Source organism: Martes martes, assembly GCF_963455335.1.
Source record: "Martes martes genome assembly, chromosome: 10".
In the NCBI taxonomy this organism is placed as follows: Eukaryota; Metazoa; Chordata; class Mammalia; order Carnivora; family Mustelidae; genus Martes; species Martes martes.
The window spans coordinates 27,744,046-27,768,608 of NC_137898.1; the positions used below are offsets into that span (position 1 = coordinate 27,744,046).

The 24,563-nt window shown below is 40.5% G+C and overlaps 1 protein-coding gene across 2 annotated transcripts; it reads left to right on the forward strand.

The window, feature by feature from the left end:
- Positions 1 to 498: 498 nt before the first annotated feature.
- On the forward strand, positions 499 to 17,937 carry TRAF6 (TNF receptor associated factor 6). Of its 2 annotated transcripts, XM_080817787.1 has the most exons (8): positions 499 to 693; positions 2,963 to 3,057; positions 4,065 to 4,382; positions 8,052 to 8,202; positions 9,570 to 9,728; positions 11,120 to 11,191; positions 13,326 to 13,403; positions 15,261 to 17,937. In XM_080817787.1, the coding sequence occupies exons 3-8, from the start codon at positions 4,087 to 4,089 to the stop codon at positions 16,128 to 16,130; spliced, it is 1,626 nt and encodes a 541-aa protein (XP_080673913.1). In that variant the 5' UTR covers positions 499 to 693; positions 2,963 to 3,057; positions 4,065 to 4,086; the 3' UTR covers positions 16,131 to 17,937. The 2 variants fall into 2 exon arrangements, with proteins under 2 accessions (XP_080673913.1, XP_080673914.1); XM_080817788.1 differs by lacking the exon at positions 2,963 to 3,057 and having other exon boundaries at positions 15,261 to 17,590.
- Positions 17,938 to 24,563: the final 6,626 nt, after the last annotated feature.

Consider the following 24,563-nt stretch of genomic DNA (forward strand, 5'->3'; position numbering starts at 1 on the left):
TGCAAAATAGCTTTCTCATGACAGTGACAGAAAAGAGGATGGTGTCATTGGCAGCCGTTTCAAAGAAATGCTTAATATATGGGTTTGACTCCCTTCAACTGGTTCAAGGAGAAGGACCAGGTGATAATAATAGAGGGTTCTAAGTACTGTGGAAACTTCTTGGCAAGTTGGGGAGGGATTTAAGAATTCCCGAAGGTCAAGTGACCTAACCCAGTTGGGGTTTTTTCCTGCTTGGATAGGGAAGCTATAGAAACGCACCACCCACCCGTCCACACACCCACACACACCAGTTCAGGACTGCGGTGTCAGGAATTCCAAGGTGGGATACCTATTCGCGAGCCGCAAAGGAAGCCCAGCCGCAGCGCACAGGGTTGACAGCTGGACCTGCCCCGCACCTGCGCCGAAGCCTGCGGGGCCCGTGGAGGACTACCGCCAGGGGGCACCCGGGCCCGGCTAGGCCGCTCTGTCTCCGCCCCCGCCCGATCCCCGCCCCTCGCCGCCCAGGGAGAGCAGAGAAGGCGGAAGTAGGGGTGTCCGCGGCTGGGGCTTGGGCTCCGGGCGGCCCGGGGTCGCAGCTGAAGCGGCCTTCGGGTCGGGAGATTGGCTTCCAGGTCGCCTCAGCTCGGAGTGAGGAACCTTGGCGGAGCCGAGTCGTGCTGCGGGCTGGAGTCGGCGGCCCAGCGGACGAAAGCGGTGAGTCTACTTCGGACGTCTCCTCCCGGCGGCCGCGGCCTTATCCCCGTAGTTGGGGACCCCGTCCCCTCCTCTCCGGTTCCTCACAGGTTGGGGTCGCCGCCCCCTGTCCCTTCGCTTCCCAGAGGTTGGGGAGGCCGTCCTCTGTCTCCTCGTTTCCCAGAGGCTGGGGACGGCGACCCCTCTCCCCTCATCTCTGCGCCCCCTGCCTGCGGGGACCCCCTTCCCTCCCCTCCCTTCATCCGCCGGCGGGAATCCCGCGCCCCCTTCCTTAGCCCTGCCTCCCTTCGCCCCGCATATTCCCCTTTCCGGAAAAGGAAATTGTCTCCTGGATTTTCCCGTCCCTCGGAGCGGTTACCAGCTTTTTTTTTTTTTTTTTTTTTAAAGGAAAAAAGAAAACAAAACCCAAACCTTTTAAGTTCCCATCGCTCTCTGTCACTGTCATGGGGGAAAGCTATTTTTGAGTTCCCTGTTGAACTCGATAGAGGTCCCAGGCAGCAAGTTTAAAAAAAAAAAAAAAAAGTTCAGATGATATGAACGTTTCCTCCCCCGCCCCTGCATTCGGTAGTTGTAGAGATTGTTCCAGACGCAGGGCTGATAAAGCTGTTCCTAGTATTTGGCTTTAGGGGAACTCCAGTTGAGAGTTAGGACTGTCTTGAATGTGAACAGAAAGCACCTAAAGTATTAGCAGCTTGGAATATATAGTATTTGCGTGTTTCTCTGTTTCTCGGGAGAACAGGTTACTAATGTCTTGCTACACAGGGGTAGAAACGAGAAAAACTTGTAAAGAATGTCTAAGTGTTGGCCTTGTGAACCCAACCCACTGCCATAACGTCCACTCCTCTGTGATTACTGGGGAAGATAGAAGGGGTTTTTCTGATTTTGAGGTTGGGGTGGTTTAAGGACAGTGTGGCCTTTTAGTGACTCAAGGAAGGAGTGTGTTTCATTCAGGCACTTGTTGCCCATGTGATGAGCAGAGTTTCAACCTGCATGTTCTATATACTTCTCAGTATTTCAGAATTGTAAAGGCCAGACCTTTTCTGTGATGAGTTGGGATATGTGATGCTGATACACTTTAGGCTGTATGGATTTTAAGAAGTTGTTCAGATCCTTGCCTCTAGGAGGAAAACAAATAGTGCCTAGGAAGGAGAATGCCTCTTGAATTTGTATTCAAAATTAAGATCTCACAGTTGACTGTTTTGCAGCACTTCTTGGCCAGTGCCGCACATTTTGCAAGTCTTTGCATTTCAGGCATAGATTGTAAAGAGTTTGTGAATAGTTGTTTCTAAAGCTAGTAGAAGAATAAAGGTGCTTTCTCAGTATTTTGTTTTATATCGTTTTACTTTATAGGATTTCTGTGTTTTGCCATGAATGAATTTTCCATTGACTTAAAATTGACCAATTCGAGACATCCCTTGTTGATTTCTTTAGTTGAGACCCTTTCTCTCATTCGTATCTGTTGATCGTAGAGGAGCACATTTTTGTGCATCACCATACTACCCCCTTCCCTAAGATACTTAACGTTGTACTCTTTGGGTTTAATATATACCTAGATACTAGCATGTGGATTTAAGCCATGATATATGACAAGCCATGATTTATGACAATATTTATTCATTTTGCAGTCTCAATAAGTCATCAGTGGTTATATCCCACAATATTTAATTAAGGCTGTGCTTTGTCAAAGTTCAAAAATAATAGAAGTAAAGCCAGTGAATCTCTGAAGTAGTAATTGGTAAAACTTTATTGTACACACCAAAAAACTCTTTGCAAACCAGGAACAGTTGAACCAAAACATGGACTGAGGCTCAGGGGATATTGTTATAAAGCACCTTACAAGTGAAAAGGCTGTGACTGTTTATTCTTCACAGTGATTCAGGTTAATATTAGAACTTCTTTAAATGATAGGGATTTGGTCAGTGATTACTTTGTATCAACCTTGGGGAACACTTCAGGTTTTGCCTATGATTTCCAGCAAGTTACTTAACCCTTTTATGCTCCATAGTTTCCACTTTGGTAAAATGGGGACAGTAAAATTGTTGAATAAAATTGCTATATGGAACTGCACATCATAATAATTCATTCTTCCAGATGCAGTTCTAAGTGCTTTGCACATACTAACACATTTAATCCTCAGTAATTCTGCGGTGGGTTTCATCATTATCCCTACTTATACATGAGGGAACTGAAGCATAGAAGGTTACCTGATTCATCCAGTCCTACACCAAATAATGGAGAAAAGAATTAAACCCCTGTCTTCTAATTCCAGCATCTAAGCTTCACCCACTGCCTCTCCAGCCAGAACAGTGCCTCTTCCTTTGTAGATCTTTTTGAGAAGAAGAAGGTGTCTGGAAAAAGAAGAAGGTATGGAAGTAAAAGATACAGGATTACCATCCTAACTCACTGTTTGGCCTAGTGGCAGCCAGGATTTTCATATGAAACTGAGAGAGGGAGGTGGATAAACATCTACCATATTGACTAGAGGCTTACATTCTGTTTATAGAACTATATCTAGCACATATTAGCGGTTTTCTTCAGGTGCAATTATCTGCAACAGAGACTTGGTTACATAGGCTGTGAATTGCTTTTAGACATTGGCTTCTAATTCATAAATAGTGTAATAGTGTAATGGTTCAGAATTTGAAGACGTCCCACCTACCCATGAAAGCAATAGTTTTCCGTAGGCCAATGAAACCTCACGTGTTTTTCCAGTCATTAATAATGAGACATAGTCACTTGACCTAACTGAAGGCAAAAGGACATACACATATATATTTTCAATTCCATTCTTTCTACATAATAGAAGTCCCCACACTGAACATTTTGAAGTACTTGTAGAATTTTAAATCTAGAAGAAGAAACCAACAGCCAAATTGTTAGGTTGCCCCCAATCCCACAATTGGTATTTGCACATGATCACCTGATTCCTTGCGCATTGCTTGCTGGTCACACTGTGCTCTTCACCTTATGATACTTGAAGGAACTTCAGTAGCATAATTCAGGTCTTCAGCAGATGCTTAATGAGCAACTGTTATATGAAAGATCTGTGCTAAGTCCTGAAGATACAAAAATTCTTGACTTCAGTCATAGGAAGCAGACATATAAGCAGATAATTATGATAAAACTAAGTGTTACTGTTGAGGTGCTTTTCTTCTCTTAATCTTATATTCTCTCCCCTAGATCATGAACTCCACAGCTCAAAAAATCATAGCCATAAAGCAAAGCTCAAAGAACTTTAAAAGTTTTCTGTAAATAATATTAGCCTAGCTAACGTTCTTCAGCTAAAAAGGGATTTGTATAGATAAGCTGTGACATGTATATGTGTGTATGTATATGTGTGTTAAGGCATTTTTTCCTCGCTATTTCTACAGAGCAATTGATAGTCACGTTACTATGAGTCTGCTAAACTGTGAAAACAGCTGTGGATCCAGCCAGTCTGAAAGTGACTGCTGTGCTGCCATGACCAGCTCCTGTAGCGCTGCTGCGAAAGATGACAGTGTGAGTGGAACCGCCAGCACGGGGAACCTCTCCAGTTCTTTTATGGAAGAGGTCCAGGGGTATGATGTGGAGTTTGACCCACCCCTGGAAAGCAAGTATGAATGCCCCATCTGCTTGATGGCATTACGGGAAGCAGTGCAAACACCCTGTGGCCACAGGTTCTGCAAAGCTTGCATCATCAAGTCAATAAGGTACGCGAATGGGGTGCCTTGGTGGCACATTCGGTTGAGCATCCGACTCTTGGTTTCAACTCAGATGGTGATCTCAGAGTCATGAAGGTCTGCACTCAGCTCAGTCTGCTTAAGACTCTCTCTGCCTCTCCCCACTGCATGCATGTGTTCTCTCTCTCTTTCTCAAATAAATAAATAACTCTTTAAAAAAAAAAAAAAGGTACATGAGCATAAGAACTGTATCCAGTAACAGGACCAAATACAGAGAACATTATTACATAGAACACAAGACCTCCCGAGAGTAGTCTTACGCGTAAAAAGTTACTTAGGGAAAAGCACACTGGGCAGAAAATTGAGAAATTTAGATTGTTCCTCATTTCTGCTGTGGTATGAAAGGTAACTGCTGCTCTGTCCCCTCCTGACCCTCAGATAAATAAATAGGTAAATTAGCTATTTCTTTTTAAAACAGTTCTGTTGCAGGCTAAAGGGTGAGTCTCTATGCTTTAAGAAAATAATATAGAATAAATGTGCCTTAGGGGCACCTGGTTTGTTCAGTTGGAGGAGCATGCAACTCTTGATCTCGGGGTTGTGGGTTTGAGCCCCATATTGGGTACAGAGAGTACTTTAAAATTTAGAAGAAAATGTACTTTAAAGGATGATGCTGTTAGAATCTGGTAATCCCAGCCATATAAAGAATGTTTACTTAAGTGATTTACTTAAGTTTACTTAAGTGATTATTCTTATTTTAGCTGTGTTAAATTCTGTTACCTGGTGTCTATGGACAACTGTAAAATAACGGGTATTTTTAAAGGGAGTATTAATTGATGGCTCTACCTTCATAATATATCCAAAATCAAATCCCATCTCATTGCCTCCACTTGGTACTGCCATCTGATTCACTCACAGGCCTCCTGCTTCTATCCTTGCCTTTTGTTTTCAGTACAACCTGGTAAAATAAGATGATATCATCACTTCTCAGAGCATTGCAGCAAGTCGTGAGAATACAAGCCAAGGTCCTGTATGATAGTCCGTTTTCTGACCACCTCTCTACTACACTCCCCTTCTTTCTAGTTCATTCTGCTGTTTCTTGAACATACCAAGCGTGCTCTTGCTCTGGGGAGTTGGCTTTAACTGCTCTCTCTGCTTGGAGCACTGTTACTTCAGCTAATTGCTTAGCTAATACTCTTTCCTTCCCCCGCTGTGGCTCACATCTCACCTTCTCATAGGTAACTGGGCCACCCTATTTATACCACAGCATGACTACCTCCCCCAACTCTCTCAGTCTCCCTTAATTTACTTTTCTTTCTTCCTTAGCACTTTTCATCTTCTGAAATGCTGGGTCATTTGTCTGTTGTCTGCTTGTTTTATGAAGATAAGCTCCTTGAGAGCAGGGGTTGAGATCTCTTGTTTCTTGATATGTCCTAGTTGCTAAGAACAGTGCCTGACACACAGTTGGTGCTCAGTAAATCATAGTTGCTTTAACCAACATTAAAGTAGATGGGATTTCCACAAGTGATTCAAATTCATCTCCTAAGAAATAGATATATTTTACTGTAATTCAGAAGTAGATGGGAATATTTTCAGATGACTAAAGGATTCTATACAGAACAAAAATAATAGAAGAAGGTTGGGGGGGGGGTTATGTTCTTCAGTCAATATCTAGTTATGTTGGTAAAATCATTCTTAAGTAGGTTAAGCTGGCTATTCACTAGTCTTACAAGTTTTTCTCTTTCAACTTTTAAATTAATGTTAGCATAAAACGTGAATTTAGGGTAACTACATCCATACTTGGAACTTGGCTTGATTTAAGTTACAAGGAAACATGGGACTTCTGTCAATTCTTGAAAAAACTGTGTTACCCACTGTTGAGTTGGTAAGATCTATTGAGGGTAGTTTTCTCACCCTCCTCCACAGCATTTTGGGCCAGATAATTTTTTGTTGTGGGAAATTATTGTAGAATGATTTAGCAGCATCCCTGGCCCCTGCTCATGGAAACTGTAGTATCCCCCCTCTCTCCAACTCCCTCAGAGTGGTCTCCAGACATTGCCAAATGTCCCATGGGGGGGCAGAATTGCCCTTGTTGAGACCACTGGTTTAGAATGTGCATGAGAATGATGTTAAAGGCTCAGTGTTTGTTTGTTTATTTATAATGGTTTTTGTTTACATCATTATGTAGGCAATAAAAGTGTATTGTTGGTTTTCCTGAGGGTACAAATGTATAGTATTTTACCAAGTGTCCCACGTCCCATGAAGGTAGCTAATCTTTAGCAGTTTTTTTTTTAAAGATTTTATTTATTTATTTGATAGAGGTCACAAGGAGGCAGAGAGGCAGGCAGAGAGAGAGGGGGAAGCAGGCTCCCCACTGAGCAGAGAGCCCGATGTGGGGCTCAATCCCAGGACCCTGGGACCATGACCTGAGCTGAAGGCAGAGGCTTTAACACACTGAGCCATCCAGACGCCCCTTTAGCAGTTTTTTAATAGCAGAGTTCATGCAAGTAGTGGGACTTGGTCTGAAAAGGAAGTAAAACCCACAAAAGGAAGTCTGAGCCATTTTTTTTTCCTGTCTCCCTCTAAGTTACAAATGACCATTTAACTTTAACTCTGAAGTTCTTAAAGGAACCGTGCTGGAATTTTTCATCCCTTACAGTCATTCAAGGAATCAAAATCTTTCTCAGTTCAATTCCATTTTCTTTTGGAGTGATTGCTAATACTGTGGACAGTGGTTTCCAGTTTACTCTGTAAGGTTGTTCTTTTATTTTCTGTCACGTAGGTTCTGGGCATCTATTTCTTTGCTTCCCAGAAAGTATTTGACAGTGTAGTAATAACATGCATTCTGAGAGAGGCTTCATAAAGATTATGGCTCTCACCTTTATTAGTTCTGAGACCTTTGACAGCAGACCCATTTTTCAGCAACTTTTTACCTACAGCAGCAATTACTACTGTTGGTTTACACGTAGGAGGTGCTCGACAAATATTTGAATGGTTGAGTAGCCTACTTGACCTGCCATATTTTTTGAAGATTGAGACATTCCAAAAAGTTAAAGGGGAGTGACAGACACCCAAGCTTCTTGAGGATGCTTTGTCTATCATAAGATGGAATAATCCGCTGGGAATCAGTACACAGAGGTGCTCTTACTCCCTACTACACTGTACCTTAAATAAACATAAAGGATACCTTCTGTTGCCTGTGAGCCAGAGTATTGTAATGACTGTTCAGAGTAAACCCAAAAATGTAACCTTGTATGGGTATTGCTCATTGGTTTAATTGTTCGTTATGACCGAGCAGCACACTACAGACACGTTGTATGGCTGCTCATAAAACCGAGGCCTGCCAGACTGCCAGAGTTTCCACGCTTAACTTTCACTTCACTTCATGCGAATCAAAATACAGTTTTAGTCAAGTAATTTTTCTCATTTTTTTGCTTTAAATCTGTCCCCAAATCTAAAATGCCACATAGTTTTTGATAGGTAACCAAATGGTACTAGTTGCATTTATTTCAGTAAAGAACACTTGTTACATTGTCCACAAAAGAACAGTATATTTTGGTGATATGCAGTATGATGTGTTAAATTACTTCCCATAGGAAATAATCAGTGGAGAACTTATATGCAGTGACTTAAAGTTTTGTGTTTTCCAATGTTAATATTTGTTTAAATCTACTATAAGTGTATGTATCTTGTTTCTTTTAGGGATGCTGGTCACAAATGTCCAGTTGACAATGAAATATTGCTGGAAAATCAACTATTTCCTGATAATTTTGCAAAACGAGAGATTCTTTCTCTGATGGTGAAGTGTCCAAATGAAGGTTGTTTGCAGAAGATGGAACTGAGGCATCTTGAGGTATTAAAATTATTTTCTAGCTGTTAGCATATATTCAAAGCCGTTCCTAGAGGATATGCACTTTGCTGTGTCCCATCTGTGCCTAGCATATGATAATTGGTTAATAAATTCTTGCTGAATTAATACCAATTCTTTCCTAATTGAATATAAATATGAGTGAAAACCATATATTTCTTATTCCATATACTGTGGCTTTGCCCCAGTGATAAGAAGAAAGAAATCAGTATTCTACTACAAATTTTTTAGGTAGACATTATCAGCAATAAAACCGAGGAGTATTTCAAATATAAGTGTCACATGTTAATCTCTTAGTTTTGTTTCTCTTGTTCTGAAATAAGCAGCAAACTCCATATGGTTGCCCATCATCTGAGAATCCTAACCATACTTTTTTTCTCGGTTTTTCTAAATTGTACATTTTATCATGAGCTAAATGGAGTCCTCCTACAGCTTGAGATTAGTTGACACAGTTAGCTAAAAGCATTAGCTTTTAAATTAAACAAAACAATTCTTGGTTGCTTTACAGGAATTAAATATTGTTTAATTTATATTGTATTTGAAATTAAGTGTTTAAAATATTTTTGTAGGGCACCTGGGTGGCTCAGTCAGTTAAGTGTCTGCCTTTGGCTCAGGTCATGATCCCAGGGTGCTAGGATTGACCCCCATGTTGGGCTCCCTGCTCAGTAGGGAGCCTGCTTCTGCCTCTCCCTCTGCTGCTCCCCCTGCTTGTGCTTTTCTCTCTCTCTCGCTCTCTCTCTCAAATAAATAAAATCTTAAAACAAAACAAAACTCCGGATTAACAGTGAGAAGCCAATTAAATCTTTTAAAAAATAATAATAATAAAATGTATTTGCAGCGTGCCCACCTTTACGTAGCTCCTTTTGAAGGAATGGTCCTTTTGACATGGTAATAAATCGATAATCAGAAAATCTGACTTCTTTCCCTAATTGGATACATGAACTTGACAATTCACATTCTATGTATAAACCTGTAATTCACAATCATTATTTAAATTCAGTAGGGCCAGAGGTACTTGGGTGGCTAACTCCGTTAAGTGTCTGACTCTTGATTGTGGCTCAGGACATGATCCCAGAGTCATGGGATTGAGCCCTTATTTGGCTCTGTGCTCAGTGCAAAGTATGCTTGTCCTCTCCCTCTGCTCCTCCTCCTGCTCACTCACTCTCTATCTCTAAAATAAATAAAATCTTTAAATAAAAAATAATTTGGATAAGACTTTCATAGTGTGTGTGGTAGATAAAAGTGGGTTCAGTAGCCAGTTCTATAAAAGGGAACAGTACAATCTTGGATTATTTTTTAGGAAATTTCATAAGGATTGCAAATACTAATCAATTACATTTTCCTTATTACAGGATCACCAAGCACATTGTGAGTTTACTCTCATGAATTGTCCCCAGTGTCAACGTCCCTTCCAAAAATGCCAGCTTAATATTCACATTCTTAAAGAGTGCCCGAGAAGACAGGTTTCTTGCATGAACTGTGCTGTGTTGATGGCATTTGAAGATAAAGAGGCATGTACTAACTTGGATTTGTTAATTTTACTACTCCTTTCAAAAAAGTTTTAATGCACATTTGAGGATATAGAAGAGGATGTTAGTCCAAATCTGAATCTGTATTATCAGTGGTGGGAAGATTGACTTTTAAGAGGGGCCAGTAAACCATTTTAGTAAGTGTAGAGTTTATACTTCTGTATCTTTCTTAGAAAACATTGTTTATACTACTTAACCACTATAGTAGATCTGCAAGTAACACGAGCTTCTAGGAAAGACCAATGCCGATCTCCTTTTCTATGTGATATTTTAAATGCACTAATTTTGGATTTGGGACAAACAAGTAGAATAAGTACTTTCTCAGACTTACACTTTTCTTTTTGAAAAAGGGAATGGGTGGTTAAAACTTCTATGGAGAATAAATTAAAAACCACAAAATGTGTTCCTTTGGTGATAATTTATTGAGCTACACCCATGTAGTGAAGCCACTTTTCTGTACATATGTTATACTTCAATTAAATGTTTATCTTTAAAAAGAAATGTCACGGTGCTTGACAGCATCGTACTGTTAGAGCAGTTTTTCATTCAGAAACTGAGATGTAAAGAGGTTAAGTAATTTTATGTTAATATATTCAGTGGCAAAGCTATCACTGAGATCTAGTCCAGGATCCCCATCCTATGTCCTCTTTACTAAAATAACCTACCTATAATTCATGTTTTTTATAGCTATGAAGATTCTGCTTTAAACTTTATTTATTGTAAATTTATCTTGGTAATTTTTTTCCTACTTTCTTAGAAGGTCAAGCATAGTCATTAAGTGGATGAAATATTAAAGAAGTCCGCTAACTTGCTAAACATGTAGAGAAATCTGAGGCAAAATTAGAGCAAGTTGATGTCTTCCTAAACTTAAGTAGGTTAAGTGGACTTAACCAGGAAGCCTCGTTACTTCTCAGTATATCAACTAAACTAAGTTCATTGTATTCTGGAAGGACAGAGCTCACCTGGGGCATATGAGAACCTGGGCACCAAAGCTTCTTGCCTTAATAATACGTCTATTCTTTTGACCTTCCTGGTAAGAGTTTTAGTTAAGTCGTCATGCTGCTGCTGTTGAACAATTATATTATTGGTAAATTTTATCCAAACTAGTCACAGAAGAAGTTCAAAAGAAATGATTTAGAAGATTCTCGTGTGTACTACTCATATTCTTTTAAAGAGCTGGAAGGTGAGGTGAATCTGTCATTACTACACATGGCTCCCTTTGGAGAGAAAATTACCTTTGTACATTATTCTTACACTTGTGTTGGGCGCCAATTGAGGTCCTTAATTTTTTTATAGTGAATTACTTTTTATAAAAATAGATTATTTTTTCAGATTTTCTCATGCTTTTTTTATATTTCTCTAATAAAATTTAGATCCATGACCAGAATTGTCCTTTGGCAAATGTCATCTGTGAATACTGCAATACCATGCTCATCAGAGAACAGGTATAGTGATTCCCTTTTGTAAATGAATATTTCCATTAGTAGATTAAAGAAATGAGTTAGGTTTTTAATGGGAAATTTGAATCAATAAGGCAAAATGAATACAGGTTAAAGAAGTATTAAAACTGAAAAGTTTTCATGTAAATTAATACGGTACTTTCAAAAGAACAAAATATTCAGCCCTCTCTAAGTACTTAAAATTCCTAAGTCATTAACATAATACCCATGTTTGTGTATATTCATAAAAATTCCTACCAAACCTGGGTCATTTTTTTTTTTAAGATTTTATTTATTTATTTGACAGAGAGAGATCACAAGTAGGCAGAGAGGCAGGCAGAAAGAGAGAGGAGGAAGCAGGCTCCCCACGGAGCAGAGAGCCCGATGTGGGGATGTGGGGCTTGATCCCAGGACTCTGAGATCATGACCTGAGCCGAAGGCAGAGGCTTTAACCCACTGAGCCACCCAGGTGCTCCCAAACCTGGGTCATTTTAAGATAAAAATAATTTTTAAAATATCCGTTTAAAGAAAGAAGAAACTTAGAGAAATAACATATTTGCACACTGTGGAACAGGGATCTTAGGTGACAGTGAGAGAACAATGAAATCAATGAAAGCAAGTCTGTTCAGTAGCCGAGCATTATTTGTAGCTGTAGCACCGAGACATAGTGGGACATTTTGCGATTTCCAAGATCGGTAGCACCTGTATTCATTCTTGCATAGACTGCTAATGGGCATCATCAAAAGTAGTAGTTAGAATAGAAAACTGTACATTTGTATTAATGGAGAAAGGAAAATTCCATCTGATTGTTATCTTTTGACATTTGGGGAGTTTACCCACAATATATGAATATTAGTCACTAAATATTTATACACCCATGAAATCTGCAAACCTGAGATCATAATTGATTACCTGACTAAGTAGCAGCAAGCAAAACCCGTCACTTGACTAAATTTTTCCATTTGTCTTTTAACAGAGTCTTTTAGGGTTCTTCTCCCAACAAAGCCTTAATTTGAAGGTGTTAAACTTCTTTTTGCTTATGAAGTCTCACCTCGTTGCTTTTCTTTTTTGCTCTTTATTTGAAGGAAACTGTGTATCACATATTAAACCCACCAAAAATAAAATAATGTAGGAAAAAAACTCTAGGTTAAGAGAGAACCTAGGTTTTGCTCTTGGCTGTACCCCTAACTTGCCCACTGATCTGTGACAAGAAAGGTGACATTCTACATCAGGAATCAGCAGACCAGCCCACCAGCCAGTCTGGCCCACTGCTTGTTTTTGTAAATACATTTAATGGAACACAGCCATGCCCACATGTCTGTGTGTTGTACATGGCTACTGTACCACAACAGTAAGAGATGAATACTTGGGACCATAAGCCCACAAAGCTGAAAATACCTACTATCTGTCCCCCAAAAAGTCTGCAGACCGCTGTTCTGAATTATGCAAAATGAAGAATTGGACTAAGTAGTTTCTACAGTCATTTCTGCTTGAAGTAGCTATGATGAATATAGCCTAACTAAATTTCTAAAGGGAATTTGGCACCACTTTCAAAGTACATGATTCTGCATAATGGGTCTCACCTTGAAGAATGTGTTTTAGAATCCCCAAATCAAAGGCTGAGACTTTCTTTAGAACTTCTATTAATGTGCTTAAAATACCTTCTAACATCTGCATCTGCCCATGGTAACCAAAACCTGCCCTGGTTAAAAGAAAGTAAGAAGATTTATGAGAGCCAGTCACGAGGGAAATAATGGCCCCAGCCAGTGGTTTCAGGGTATGCAGTTAACTGGTCCCTATTTGCAGTCAGAAGGTGCTTTTTCTCCAAAGTGCCGCTAGAGGGGGTTAGTTCCTAGCAATAAAAACAAAGGCATTTTCTGGAAATTTGAGAGGTTTGGTGTGATGGTTTGAGATGTTGCTCTTTCCCTTCTCTGTGACTTTTGGAAGTAAATATTATTTTGATCTTTGTGGGCTACATGGTTCCTGTTGCTACTACTCAACTCTGCATTGTGCAAAAGCACCCATAGACAATACGTGATTTTGTTTAGATAAAATGTAAATCTTTATTTCAAATTTGATCATTAAACTAGAACACGATATGCAGGGAGAACCATTTTTCAACCTTTGTTTTGGTTTTCAGATGCCTAATCACTATGATCTAGACTGTCCGACAGCCCCAGTTCCATGCACTTTCAGTACTTTCGGTTGCCATGTAAAGGTAGGGGTTTTTCCTTTCTTTTTTATTCTTGAATGTCGAAGAATTCTGTTCTGTGGTGGAGTTGAGAATACCAGCGGAAGGGGATATGGTTGACATGCAGTGTGTAAGTTTTGAACTCCAAAGAGAAATTGGAACTCAGAATATTGATTTGGGGAAGTGGTTCATGATGATAATGGAAGGTCAATCGAGATCATATAGAGTGAGTGTACAGGAAGGAGAAGCAGACCATCAAAGGAGTTATGAACAGACTGTATTAGAAGTTGGTGACACAGGCAAGGAAAAGGTGGTATTGTTATGTTCTCCAAAATTAGTTTCGACACTAATGATCGGTTGTGTCAAATATTTGAGATTGATGGTTATTTTTTATTTTATTTTTTTTAAAGATTTTATTTATTTACATGACAGAGAGAGACACAGTGAGAGAGGGAACACAACAGGGTGAGTGAGAGGAGAAACAGGCTTCCCGCCGAGCAGGGAGCCCAATGCAGGGCTCAGTCCTCCGACCTGGGGATCATGACCTGAACCGAAGGCAGATGCTTAACAACTGAGTCATCCAGGTGCCCCATTGATGGTTATTTTTTTAAAGATTGATTTATTTAGAGAGCGACAGAGCACACGCGCCCAGGGGAAACCTGAACTGAAACCAAGAGTCGGCCACTTCACTGACTGTGCTATCCAGGCGCCCCAGAGACCGATGGGTTATTAATGATAAGTCTTTCTTTCTGGAGAGTCCAGCTATACTTTTACTTTTCCATTATGCTTTTTAACCTTTTTTTTTTTTTTTATAACAAGCATGCATTTAGTAACTTTAAGAATAAAGTGAAGAAATGGTATACACTATGATTACATTTTGTGGGAAGATTCTGTATTGTATACAGAGAGAAAAAGACTTGGAGGAAATATATCAAAATGTTAATGGGGGAGGCACCTGGGTGGCAATTGGTTAAGTGTCTGTCTTCAGCTCAGGTCATGATCCTGGTGTCCTGGGATTGAGCCCTGAGTCAGGCTCCCTATTCAGCAGGGAGTCTGCTTTTCCCTCTCCTCCCCATCTCATGTTCTTTCTCACTATCTTTGTCTCTCTCTCTCTCAGATAAATAAAATCTTTAAAAAAATGTTAGTGGTAGTTAGGTGAGATCATAGGTAATTTTTTTTTTTTTTGGTCATCTGTATTTTCTGTTTTTTGATAATATATGTGAATTGCTTTTATAATAAAAGTTATATCAAATATTTTTTCATATAATAAGATGTTCTTGATATGAGAAGAGTGTGGAGACAAGAAAGATTATACTTTGCAGCATTTGGGAAACAAATTGGGGACAGCACAGATGAACTCCTGTCAGCTGTAAAAGGAAGAGGGAGAAAATGGTATTAGCTGAAGAGAGACATGAGCTCAACAGAGAGATGTACCCTTTTTTTCAGTAGGAAAGCTGTACTATATTCTGAGGAAAGGGTAAAGGGAAGGGAATGAAGATAAAGGAGAAAGGGTAGAACTGAGCAAAACCTCCTAGGTCTTGAAAAGGTGGGTGCCAGTGAGAGCCCAGGTGAAGCATTAATGCTGGACAGGCAGAGATGGCCGAGTTAGAAGGGAAGGATGGGTATAGATCCTGCTACTGTAGGAGGTGGGCGGGAGATTTATCTGAGTGAAAGGTGAAAGTATTCAGCACATAGCCTCACTTTTTCAGTGAATGAAGACACAAGATCATCTCACTGGATCAAGAATCTGACGAAGACGGAAGGCTGTAGGGGATTGAGGGAAGTGATGACCTTACTTCAGAACCTTAATGTGGCTTGGCTAGGGTCTCTTTCCTAGTCCTCACAGTATCTAGTCCCAGCCTAAGGCTTGTGCTTGGTTTTTAGATGCAGAGGAATCACTTGGCTCGCCACCTGCAAGAGAACACGCAGTCGCACATGAGAATGCTGGCTCAGGCTGTCCAGAGTTTGAGCCTTGCTCTAGCTCCTGTACCTCCACGCGACATGCCGCCGTACGATTCCTCATCCGTGTCCCGGGTCCCCGCTTCGTGCCACCCAGAGGTCCATAATTTCCAAGAAACCATTCAGCAGTTAGAGGGTCGCCTCGTAAGACAAGACCATCAAATCCGAGAGCTGACTGCTAAGATGGAAACTCAGAGCATGCACGTAAGTGAACTCAAACGAACGATTCGAACGCTCGAAGACAAAGTTGCTGAAATAGAAGCACAGCAGTGCAACGGGATCTACATCTGGAAGATCGGCAACTTCGGGATGCACCTGAAATCTCAGGAAGAGGAGAAGCCCGTTGTCATTCACAGCCCTGGCTTCTACACGGGCAAACCCGGGTACAAACTGTGCATGCGCCTGCACCTCCAGCTACCCACTGCTCAGCGCTGCGCTAACTACATATCCCTCTTCGTGCACACAATGCAGGGGGAGTATGACAGCCACCTCCCTTGGCCCTTCCAGGGTACAATACGCCTTGCGATCCTCGATCAGTCTGAAGCGCCAGTAAGGCAAAACCATGAAGAGATCATGGACGCCAAACCTGAGCTGCTCGCCTTCCAGAGACCCACGATCCCACGGAACCCAAAAGGCTTTGGCTACGTGACTTTTATGCATCTGGAAGCCCTAAGACAGAGAACCTTCATCAAGGACGATACTTTATTAGTACGCTGTGAGGTCTCTACCCGCTTCGACATGGGCAGTCTCCGGAGGGAGGGTTTTCAGCCACGAAGTACTGATTCAGGGACATAGCTTCCCTGCATTTGTTCCAAAACCAAAAGCCATCTGGAGAAAGCAGTGTCTTTCCTTGCCTTGTCCTCAGTAAGACGCAAACCGAAAAAGAAGTGGGAAGGATGTAGTACTCACCAAGGAATGTTGTTAGACAGGTCACTTACCACTTCTTCCTGTTACAAATCTCTGAAGCAGTTTTTTTTCCCCCTTGGGAATCTACACATTCTGTGCTTTCTCAAAAACTGAAGTGCCTGTGGCATATCGCAGCAGCTCTTTTGTCATTTAGTATACCTCTGTTTTACCTCCGTGGGCTTTTGCTCAGTGTGTTTGATTGTCGGAAAGCCCAGGGTTGGTCTAGGAAAGCTCAGACCTTTTAATAATAATGAACATTCCTTAAAACTTCAGCTTATTTTTATATTATATGTAATATATTAAACTTGAGAATCACTACTGCCTCGTGCTGGTGCCAGCAAGAATTACTACTCTGGAGCTGAGTTCTCATTTTATTTGACCTTGTATGGATTTCAGAGGATTTGAACCTTAATCCTTGGAAAGCTTAAGTTTTCATTCACTCTAGCCCCCCTACTCCCTGGGTGTTACTAAGGATATATAGAAACTAGTTTAAACCCTAAATATAACCTTACTTATTTGGTGTAAACACTTTGTCTTCTTGTTTAAATATTCCATTCTGTCTGGCTTACATACTTCCTTAGGGCTACAGGTAGCATCTTCTCCAGAGTTCAGAATACTGACAACCACATGGGTACCGATTGCCCAGTGTTACGCTGTAAATCCCTCTCTGTCCGTTCAGTGCAGAGTGAATTCCACAGAAGGTACTGAACACCTTTTGGTAGTTGTTAAATGGAACAAAACTGATTTCCTAAAAACAGAATTTCTTAATACTTGGGAGATCACTGGAGATAACCTGAGAGGTCATCAAACCAAGGTGGGAAGTCACAGTGGTTCTATCAGGACTTAGCCTGAGTAAGTTGCTTTGGTCCAACAATACTTAGTTGAGGAGGGTTGTGTGGAATGTATTGAAGTGGCTGAAGTTTCTAATAGGGAGAGATGATTTTTTTGTGCCGTTGATTTGTTAAGGCCTGTAGATACTAAATATTACGGTGAAATTTTGTTCTCAGGGAGTCCCACAGCTAGTATAGGCTCTTAGAAGAATCTGAGAGGACGCATACTCTATGCTGTTTACACAAGATTGTTTAATGCTGTCTGGTCATGAGAGATGGAATTATATCTTTCAAGGGGCCAAATCAGAGCTCCGTGACCAGCATTGAAGATGAGCCTTAATTTCAAGAGGAAGCCAACGGGACCTTATCTGTGGAGAAGAATGGTTTCAGTTCCAGGTAAACCCAGCAAGTGTCACTTTGACCTTTCCCTGTACTTGTGTTTCTGCCCTTCCTCTCTACCCCGCATTTAGGCTTCTGCTCTGATGCATTCATGTTACACAGTAAAAATAAAGGTCATGCAGAAATCCTGTTCCCCAGAGTTACCAACCTTACCACCTGCTCATCACTGGTTCCCAGTTTACTTGCTGGCAGTTGGTGTCCCTTAGCTGCTGTGCCTTCCAGCTAGCTCCTGAGAATCATTGCAGCACCCCCCTCTGGGTTGGGAGCCCTGCACTGCTGCTGCTCTTGTGCTTGTTTGTCAGTGAATAATTGTTGAGTTCCATTTAAGAAGTAAACGATAAGCTTTTTTTGTTGCATAGAAAAAGCCTGAAGGAGATATGCTGAACTATTTTTGATAATTTATAATCTTCGTGCTTTCTTAGTATGTTTTATATTTTCTACAATAAACCTATATTTTTATCAGAGGGAAAAAAATGTTGCCACAAATCAACCCCGCCAAAAAAGGAAATACTATTTAAAAACTTCCTGGTCAAATTTCTATTAAAAGCAGGGCTGTGCTTTAGGTACTGAAGCCAGTCATTTCCTGCTTTGGTTAGTTTATTTATTTTTTTTTTCCTACTAACTATGCTTAATCCAAACAAAAACAGTTTTTTGCCTGATTTCAACTTCTAGCTTCAAGTTTCTCATCTTGTAGAATGAGTTGCTTTAGATGTGTTTCTAAGGTCCGCTCCAGCCATAAAATTCTGTTATAAGAAATTAAGTCCTAACCAGCAGAGCGTTGACAATACTTATTAAAGGATTTTGCCAGTAGGAAATTGGTCTACCTTATTTTTTGCTGACATAATACTTTACTTCAAATGTAGTATCCCATCAGCTGGGTCTCAATTCAAATCAGCAGTTTTTTTTCACCCCCAAACATGTGGTGTTTTGTAAGAAACCAGGCACTTTATATACTGGTCATTCACTGGGAATATAAAATGAAAGTAGTGTTCAAACTCATTCCAAATAGAAATTTTTGTTAAGACTTCACCTCAGAATCAAGTCTGAGATGGAAAAGCCGGTCTCTTACATTTTTTCAGTCTGCCCAACTCAAACATTTCGGCTTCACTTAACCAGCTTTCAAGTGTTTGCACCATGTGTTTTTATTTTATTAACCTTTGAACATGTTGATCTTCTGACATCATTCTCGAACGTAGCGAAATCGTTTCCTCTTTTCCCAGAGAGGTCCGACCCAGTGTTGGAGGGAACTGGCTGCAAGTCATGTCTTTGGCTGTGGGAAAACAAGTCAGGATGTTGATTAGTAGTTTGGGAGTTTTTACTGTCCTTTGGCCAGGACAGCGGTGAAGCTTCCAGCTATCATACAGGATGATTCAGCATTTACTGTGGGGGCCAGTCAAGGGAAATGGAATGAAAGGCGAGTTTTTTCCTCTAATGATGGGCTAATACAGAGATGTTGGATGATATCTGACAGTTTTGTGACAGGTGTAAGATTAAGGTCTTTATTACTGTTTCTGTACCAGTAAAATCTTAGATAAACTAAGCATGAATTAGGAATTATGCATGCAATTAGAATATATTCTCCTGAAAGAGGAGCAGTTGCTTGTCATTCCTTTATCCAGGGAACCCTCCGATCTCTGGTGACCAGAAAACATTTTCAATTAGGAGAGAGGTTTTTCTAACTTAAGCCTTGAAAGCACTGTACTTCAGTTACTCCAGCTCTCTTCTTGGCTTGCCTCAATTTAATTATGAATTTCGCTCATCATTTATATAAAATACCATTAGGTCTCTTTTGTGGTGCCTAGTTCCAACAGAACCTAAGGACTGCAGTGCCTTAAAGAAATGAAAAATAGACAATAGTCACTTATACTTTTCTTTTGAAATACATTTTTTCCCTAAATTTTCCAGATTCACACGATAAGCTATGGTAAGTTTCACAGTTGATACCATTGCGTTCTATAGAATGGAGTTGACACTTCCAAATTCCCAGTCTGCAGAAGTTGATTTGATGAAATCATTAATTAGATGGCTCTCTACAGATTGTGATGTTCAATTACAGCCTTCACTTTCAGTCACACACTTGGCAAAGAGAGGCCTATTTGTTTCTCTAAATGTCACCTAAGCCTTTAATGTTTTAAAGCTTTTTCCTCCCCCAAAATTGTTATTATAAAATTGTGAAATACTGAAAAATCATTCTAGATGGGGCAAGCATGTTGTAGAGCGAGGAGATGTGCTCTTTTCTTTCCTCCTCAAAGTGCTCTCTCAGCTGGACACTAGCCCCGCGTTTAGGACAAGAGAGAGGGAGAGGCTAACTCTTCTGCTCCCTCAAGGCTTTCAGCTCTGAATGCCCCCCTGGAAAGGCACCAGAGAACCGTGGCAATGCTGCCTCCCAGCTTTGGTTTCTGAAAGGAAGTGCCTGCTCCTGTTAGAGCTGCCTTGCCTCTGCCAGCTAATGGCGTTTATCTGAGTCCTTGTAGATTTCAGGGTAAGAGCTAAAGGGCCAATGGAAAGAAGAGCACATGGATTCCTGTATTTCGAGAAAGAAGTGCTGCCAGTCTTCAAAGCACAGAATGACAGTTTCACTCCCGTCCGAAGGAGAATGAAAATTGGGCAGGGCCAGTGTTCTGTTCACAGTTTCAGCACGGTGCCCGGCCCGAGATACACACTCGCATGTTTAGTAATGAACTGTTAATGAGAAAACCGGTTAAATCGGTTTTAATTGAATTTAAATTGGTTTTAATTTAATTGGTAGTTTATTTGTCATGTAAGTTTTGGATGGCTTGGTGTAGATGGGTTTGGTTGTTTTGTTCTGTTTTGTTGCTTTTCCTTCCCAGCGCTTTCTTTATGAAATTTTTCAAACATGCAAAGATGTTGGATGAATTTTGTAGCGAACAGCCACCACCTAGAACCTACAAGTAACATTTTGTAAGATTAGCTTGTTACATGTTAATTTTAATGAGACTTCTTCAAGTTTGGTTTCTCTTTAAAAACTTCGCTAAGATAATTAGCTTCAGTCAAGTCATCTTAAACTCTTTGGGGAAACTCGAGGTATTTGAGTTGTAGCTAGAATTGTGGTCTTCACTTTCAGCTAGTTTTCAGCTTGTAAATCTGTTATGCTGAATTTTAATCTTATTTATTTTGCCTGAAGGGGTGCTTTTTATAATGGATTTATTTGAAAGTTCTTGATCAGTTGTGCAGAATATTCTAATGTTATTTTCACACTTGATAAATTATCCAATTAATTTCTCTGGTGAGAATGTAATTTTTGGCCCATTTTGCTTACACAGGGTTCCAGGATTATGTTCCCAGAGGGCTGGAGAAGCAGTGTAATTTAGCATATATACCATTAAATTAGAAGCTAAGAGACTTGGGTTTTACTCCTGACTGACCATGGGCAAATCATTTCTGTTTGTCTTTGTGTCTGTCTATTTACCTGTAAAGAGTGGGATAGAATCTGAAATTTAGATACAATTAAGTAACAGGCAACATTTATTAATGCTTGGATCTATTAAGAAAGAGGCTTTGTGAATCCAGGGAGGCTGCTATAATTCTGTAACTGTATGCCAAGCTATGGGGTGAAAACTGACGTGAAAAATGGAAGCACGTGCAATGGTCAAAGTGTCATCAAAAAGCCTGCTGTGGCTCAGAATTTACTTTTGCTACAGGAGTTGTGAGCAGTTTTCCTAATCTGTCTGGACTCAAAATAATGCTTTGTGAGAGAGAGTGAATGCAAAGACGAGAGCCGGTGGCTCACCATAGACCGAAAATCAGTGTTCAGTGGAAGAGCAGGATGCACGGAAGGGAGGGCTTAAAGGCATTATCCAGGTTCACTGCCACACACCATTCAACTGCCCCCTCCAACCATCCCTCCATCCCCACGCACAACACAGAGAACAACCCCGTTCCCCCGCCCCACCACGGTCTCCCATCAGGTTAATAGAACTGGATTGCAAGGTTGGTGGAGGGATCAGCAGGGTCTCCTCTCCATTTAGTAGATAAGTGTGACCTGTTCTTTCCAACCCTAGGTTATGCATATAGATTCACATTTCTGTCACAAAGGCACTTGGAGATTTTACATCAATCAGATCATGTCTTAGTGGTGGTTACAAGAATATGACCAAAACCGTGTTTCTTGAATGGCACCTTACTGAATGTTAGTGTCGACGAAGACAAAGGCCAGACTGACAGGTCTACCCACTCCCATCTGTTGTGGATATTCTCTTCCCATCCTGCATATAGCACTGATAACTTTACCAAAGAAGTACTCCTACTTAAAATGAACTATATATATTAGAATATAACTGGTATTCCGGGTGTTTGTTTCAATAAAATAACCACGCTGCTTTGATTTTTGCTTTATCTTTGTTTTATTTTGGAGACCAACTCACTACACTGGGAGGGAAGAATGATCCCAGGTACTCGTTCACATATGAAATACAATCAAGATTTTGCTTCTCCAGGAGATGGTAAATGAGGATTCATTCTAGCCCTTGGTTTAATCTGTGGTTTCTTCCTTGGGCTTTTAAAACTGTATTTTGCAAAGTAAAGTTTGGCTCAAAGAGAAAGAAACATTTCCACAACCGTTTTAGGCCCAGTAGAAGCCAGAAATGCCGTGAACTTAGTCCTAACTGATAAATGAAAAACTGCAACTCCAAGGGCCAAGGCCATCCCACCGCTCCTTCCTTGGCAAAATCCCCCAGACAGGTTTTTAAGTGATGGCTGCCTCTATCGTGCGGCAAAAAAAGCATTTTTAGGAAGCCTTCTGTGGGTCAACCCCGTCTCTTCTAAAGTAGACTCAGTTTCCCTAAGTGGGACATACAGGTTGGTCAAGCATGCAAGTGTTCTACAAAATGCCATCTTAATTCTTGGAAAGTTCCAAAAGTGAAATACTGTTATTAATCCCAGAATAAGCCATAATTTTTTTTTAACTCCACCTCTAATTTGGGTTTCTTGACACTTAACTTACTTCTAGTCTATTCTTGTGGATGCCTTGTTACACTTGTCACATTTTTAAAATTACCTTTTTTATGGGGACCAGCAGGGGCAGGGTTTGTTCATGAAGTGACAGTTGTAATCTTGTCAGGAAATGATGCGTAATCACAATAATTTTTGCTTGGTCTGGGTAGGGATTTGTACATTTTAATATAAAAGTGAATCAGCAAGTCTGAACTTCACAGAATTTACACTTTTGAAAACCAGTAAAAGCACACTGAGATTCAGATTCCGAAATCCTGAAAAATAATCCTCATCATTACCCCAGACCTTATCATGGCTGCTCTGCCCTGCTTGTCAGAGGTTGATTTAAAAACTACAACAAAAAAAAAAAAACCCTGTTCGAGAAGGTCTAGTTTCTTAATCCCAGCTCCTTCCCTCTGGCCAGCCTTTTTTTTTTTTTTTAATACAAATGTATTGTTATTTTTTTATTATGTTCAGTTAACCAACGTACAGTACATCATTAGTTTTTGATGTAGTGTGCAATGATTCATTACTTGCGTGTAGCACCCAGTGTTCATCACATCATGTGCCCTCCTTAATACCCATCGTCTGGTTACCCCAACCCCCACCCCCCTCCCTTCTGTAACCCTCAATTAGGTTCCCAGAGTCCAGAGTCTGTCATGATTTGTCTCCCTCTCTGATTTCTTCTGCTCAGTTTTCCCTTCCTTCCCCATGGTCTACCACGCTTTTCCTTATGTTCTACGTAAAAGGGAAACCAACTGATAATTGTCTTTCTCTGCTTGACTTATTTCACTTAGCATAATCCCCTGCAGTTCCATCCATGTCAAAGCAAATGGTGGGTGATTCATACTTTCTGATTGGCCAGTCCTTTAAGTGTCTACATAAAGCAGACAAAGCCCCACCAGAAGTGCTTGAGAAAGCTAAAGCTAACTTGTCATTTCCTTTGGAGTGGTTAGGAGCCTGAAAGTGAAATTTATTTCAAACCTAATCTGTTATTCTCCTGGAGCCATTGTGAAAGAAGAAAGCAAGCAGGTTTCCTGAAAACAACTAGGCTAATAAACCTGAATTTGACTTGATACCTGTAGGGTCAGTGTTTTGCAATATTTTTTTTTCTGTTTTATTTTGTTTATTGTGATCTTTTTTGTTTTTGTTTGTGACCCACAGTAAATTATATAGATACACAGGTAATAGAGAGATGATAGGGATAAATGAATAAATAGTATGTACACTGACTCAGCTGAAAAAAAAAAGGTGTTTGAAACACTTGCTTTTACTACATCTTGATGCATTCCGGTATTTTCTGTTTTTTTTTGTTTTTTTTTTTTACTTTTTTAAAAAGATTTGATTTATTTATTTGACAGAGAGAGATCACAAGTAAACAAAGAGGTAGGGGGTAGAGGGGAAGCAGGCTCCCCGCTGAGCAGAGAACCCAGATGGGGGCTCAATCCCAGGACCCTGAGATCTTGACCTGAGCCTAAGGCAGAGGCTTAACCCACTGAGCCACCCAGGCACCCCATTCTGCTCTTTTTTAAATGAAGCCCCAAAACCCATATGAGTTTATCAGAATACAGCTTGTCTCTTGAGTCAAGATCTGAGGATTTAAAATAGCCCAGAAGGCTGAGGCTGGTATCTCTCTCTCTCTCTCTCTCTCTCTCTCTCTCTCTCTCTCTCTCTCGTAGGGTACTATTTGAATGCAGGGGGGCAGGAGGGAGGAAGGGTGGAGAGTGGAGAGGCAGATTTCTTCCTGATATCTCAGAGTTACTGGCAACATTGAGTGTCGTCTTCATCAGACCATGAGCTTTCAAGGAAAGGATCAACCTTTCTATATCTCGGTTGGGAATCTGAGATATCTAACATGATCTTGGCCTTCTCAAAAGAGAGTCAAACTATGACTCTCATATGAATATCAAATGAATACAAGTTAAAGATTTTATTTAATTCTTAATGAGGGAACCAGGTGGATGTTATAACCCATTCAAAGGCAAGTCCAAAGAACAGACATTTACGGGCAGGGAATATGTAAATGAATGTCCAAATAGAGGCAGAACTAGTTTCTTTCTTCCTAGGGAAGGGATGTCAGGTGAATCTCTCCCCACAGGATATAATTTGCATTTCTAAAAACAATTATTTTGCATTTCTC

Bases quoted from the DNA above. Each gene is read 5' to 3' on its own strand.
- TRAF6 (XM_080817787.1), top strand. From the start codon at position 4,087: ATGAGTCTGCTAAACTGTGAAAACAGCTGTGGATCCAGCCAGTCTGAA. The intron at 4,383-8,051 runs GTACGCGAATGG...TGTTTCTTTTAG, and splicing joins TGCATCATCAAGTCAATAAG to GGATGCTGGTCACAAATGTC. The intron at 8,203-9,569 runs GTATTAAAATTA...TCCTTATTACAG, and splicing joins TGGAACTGAGGCATCTTGAG to GATCACCAAGCACATTGTGA.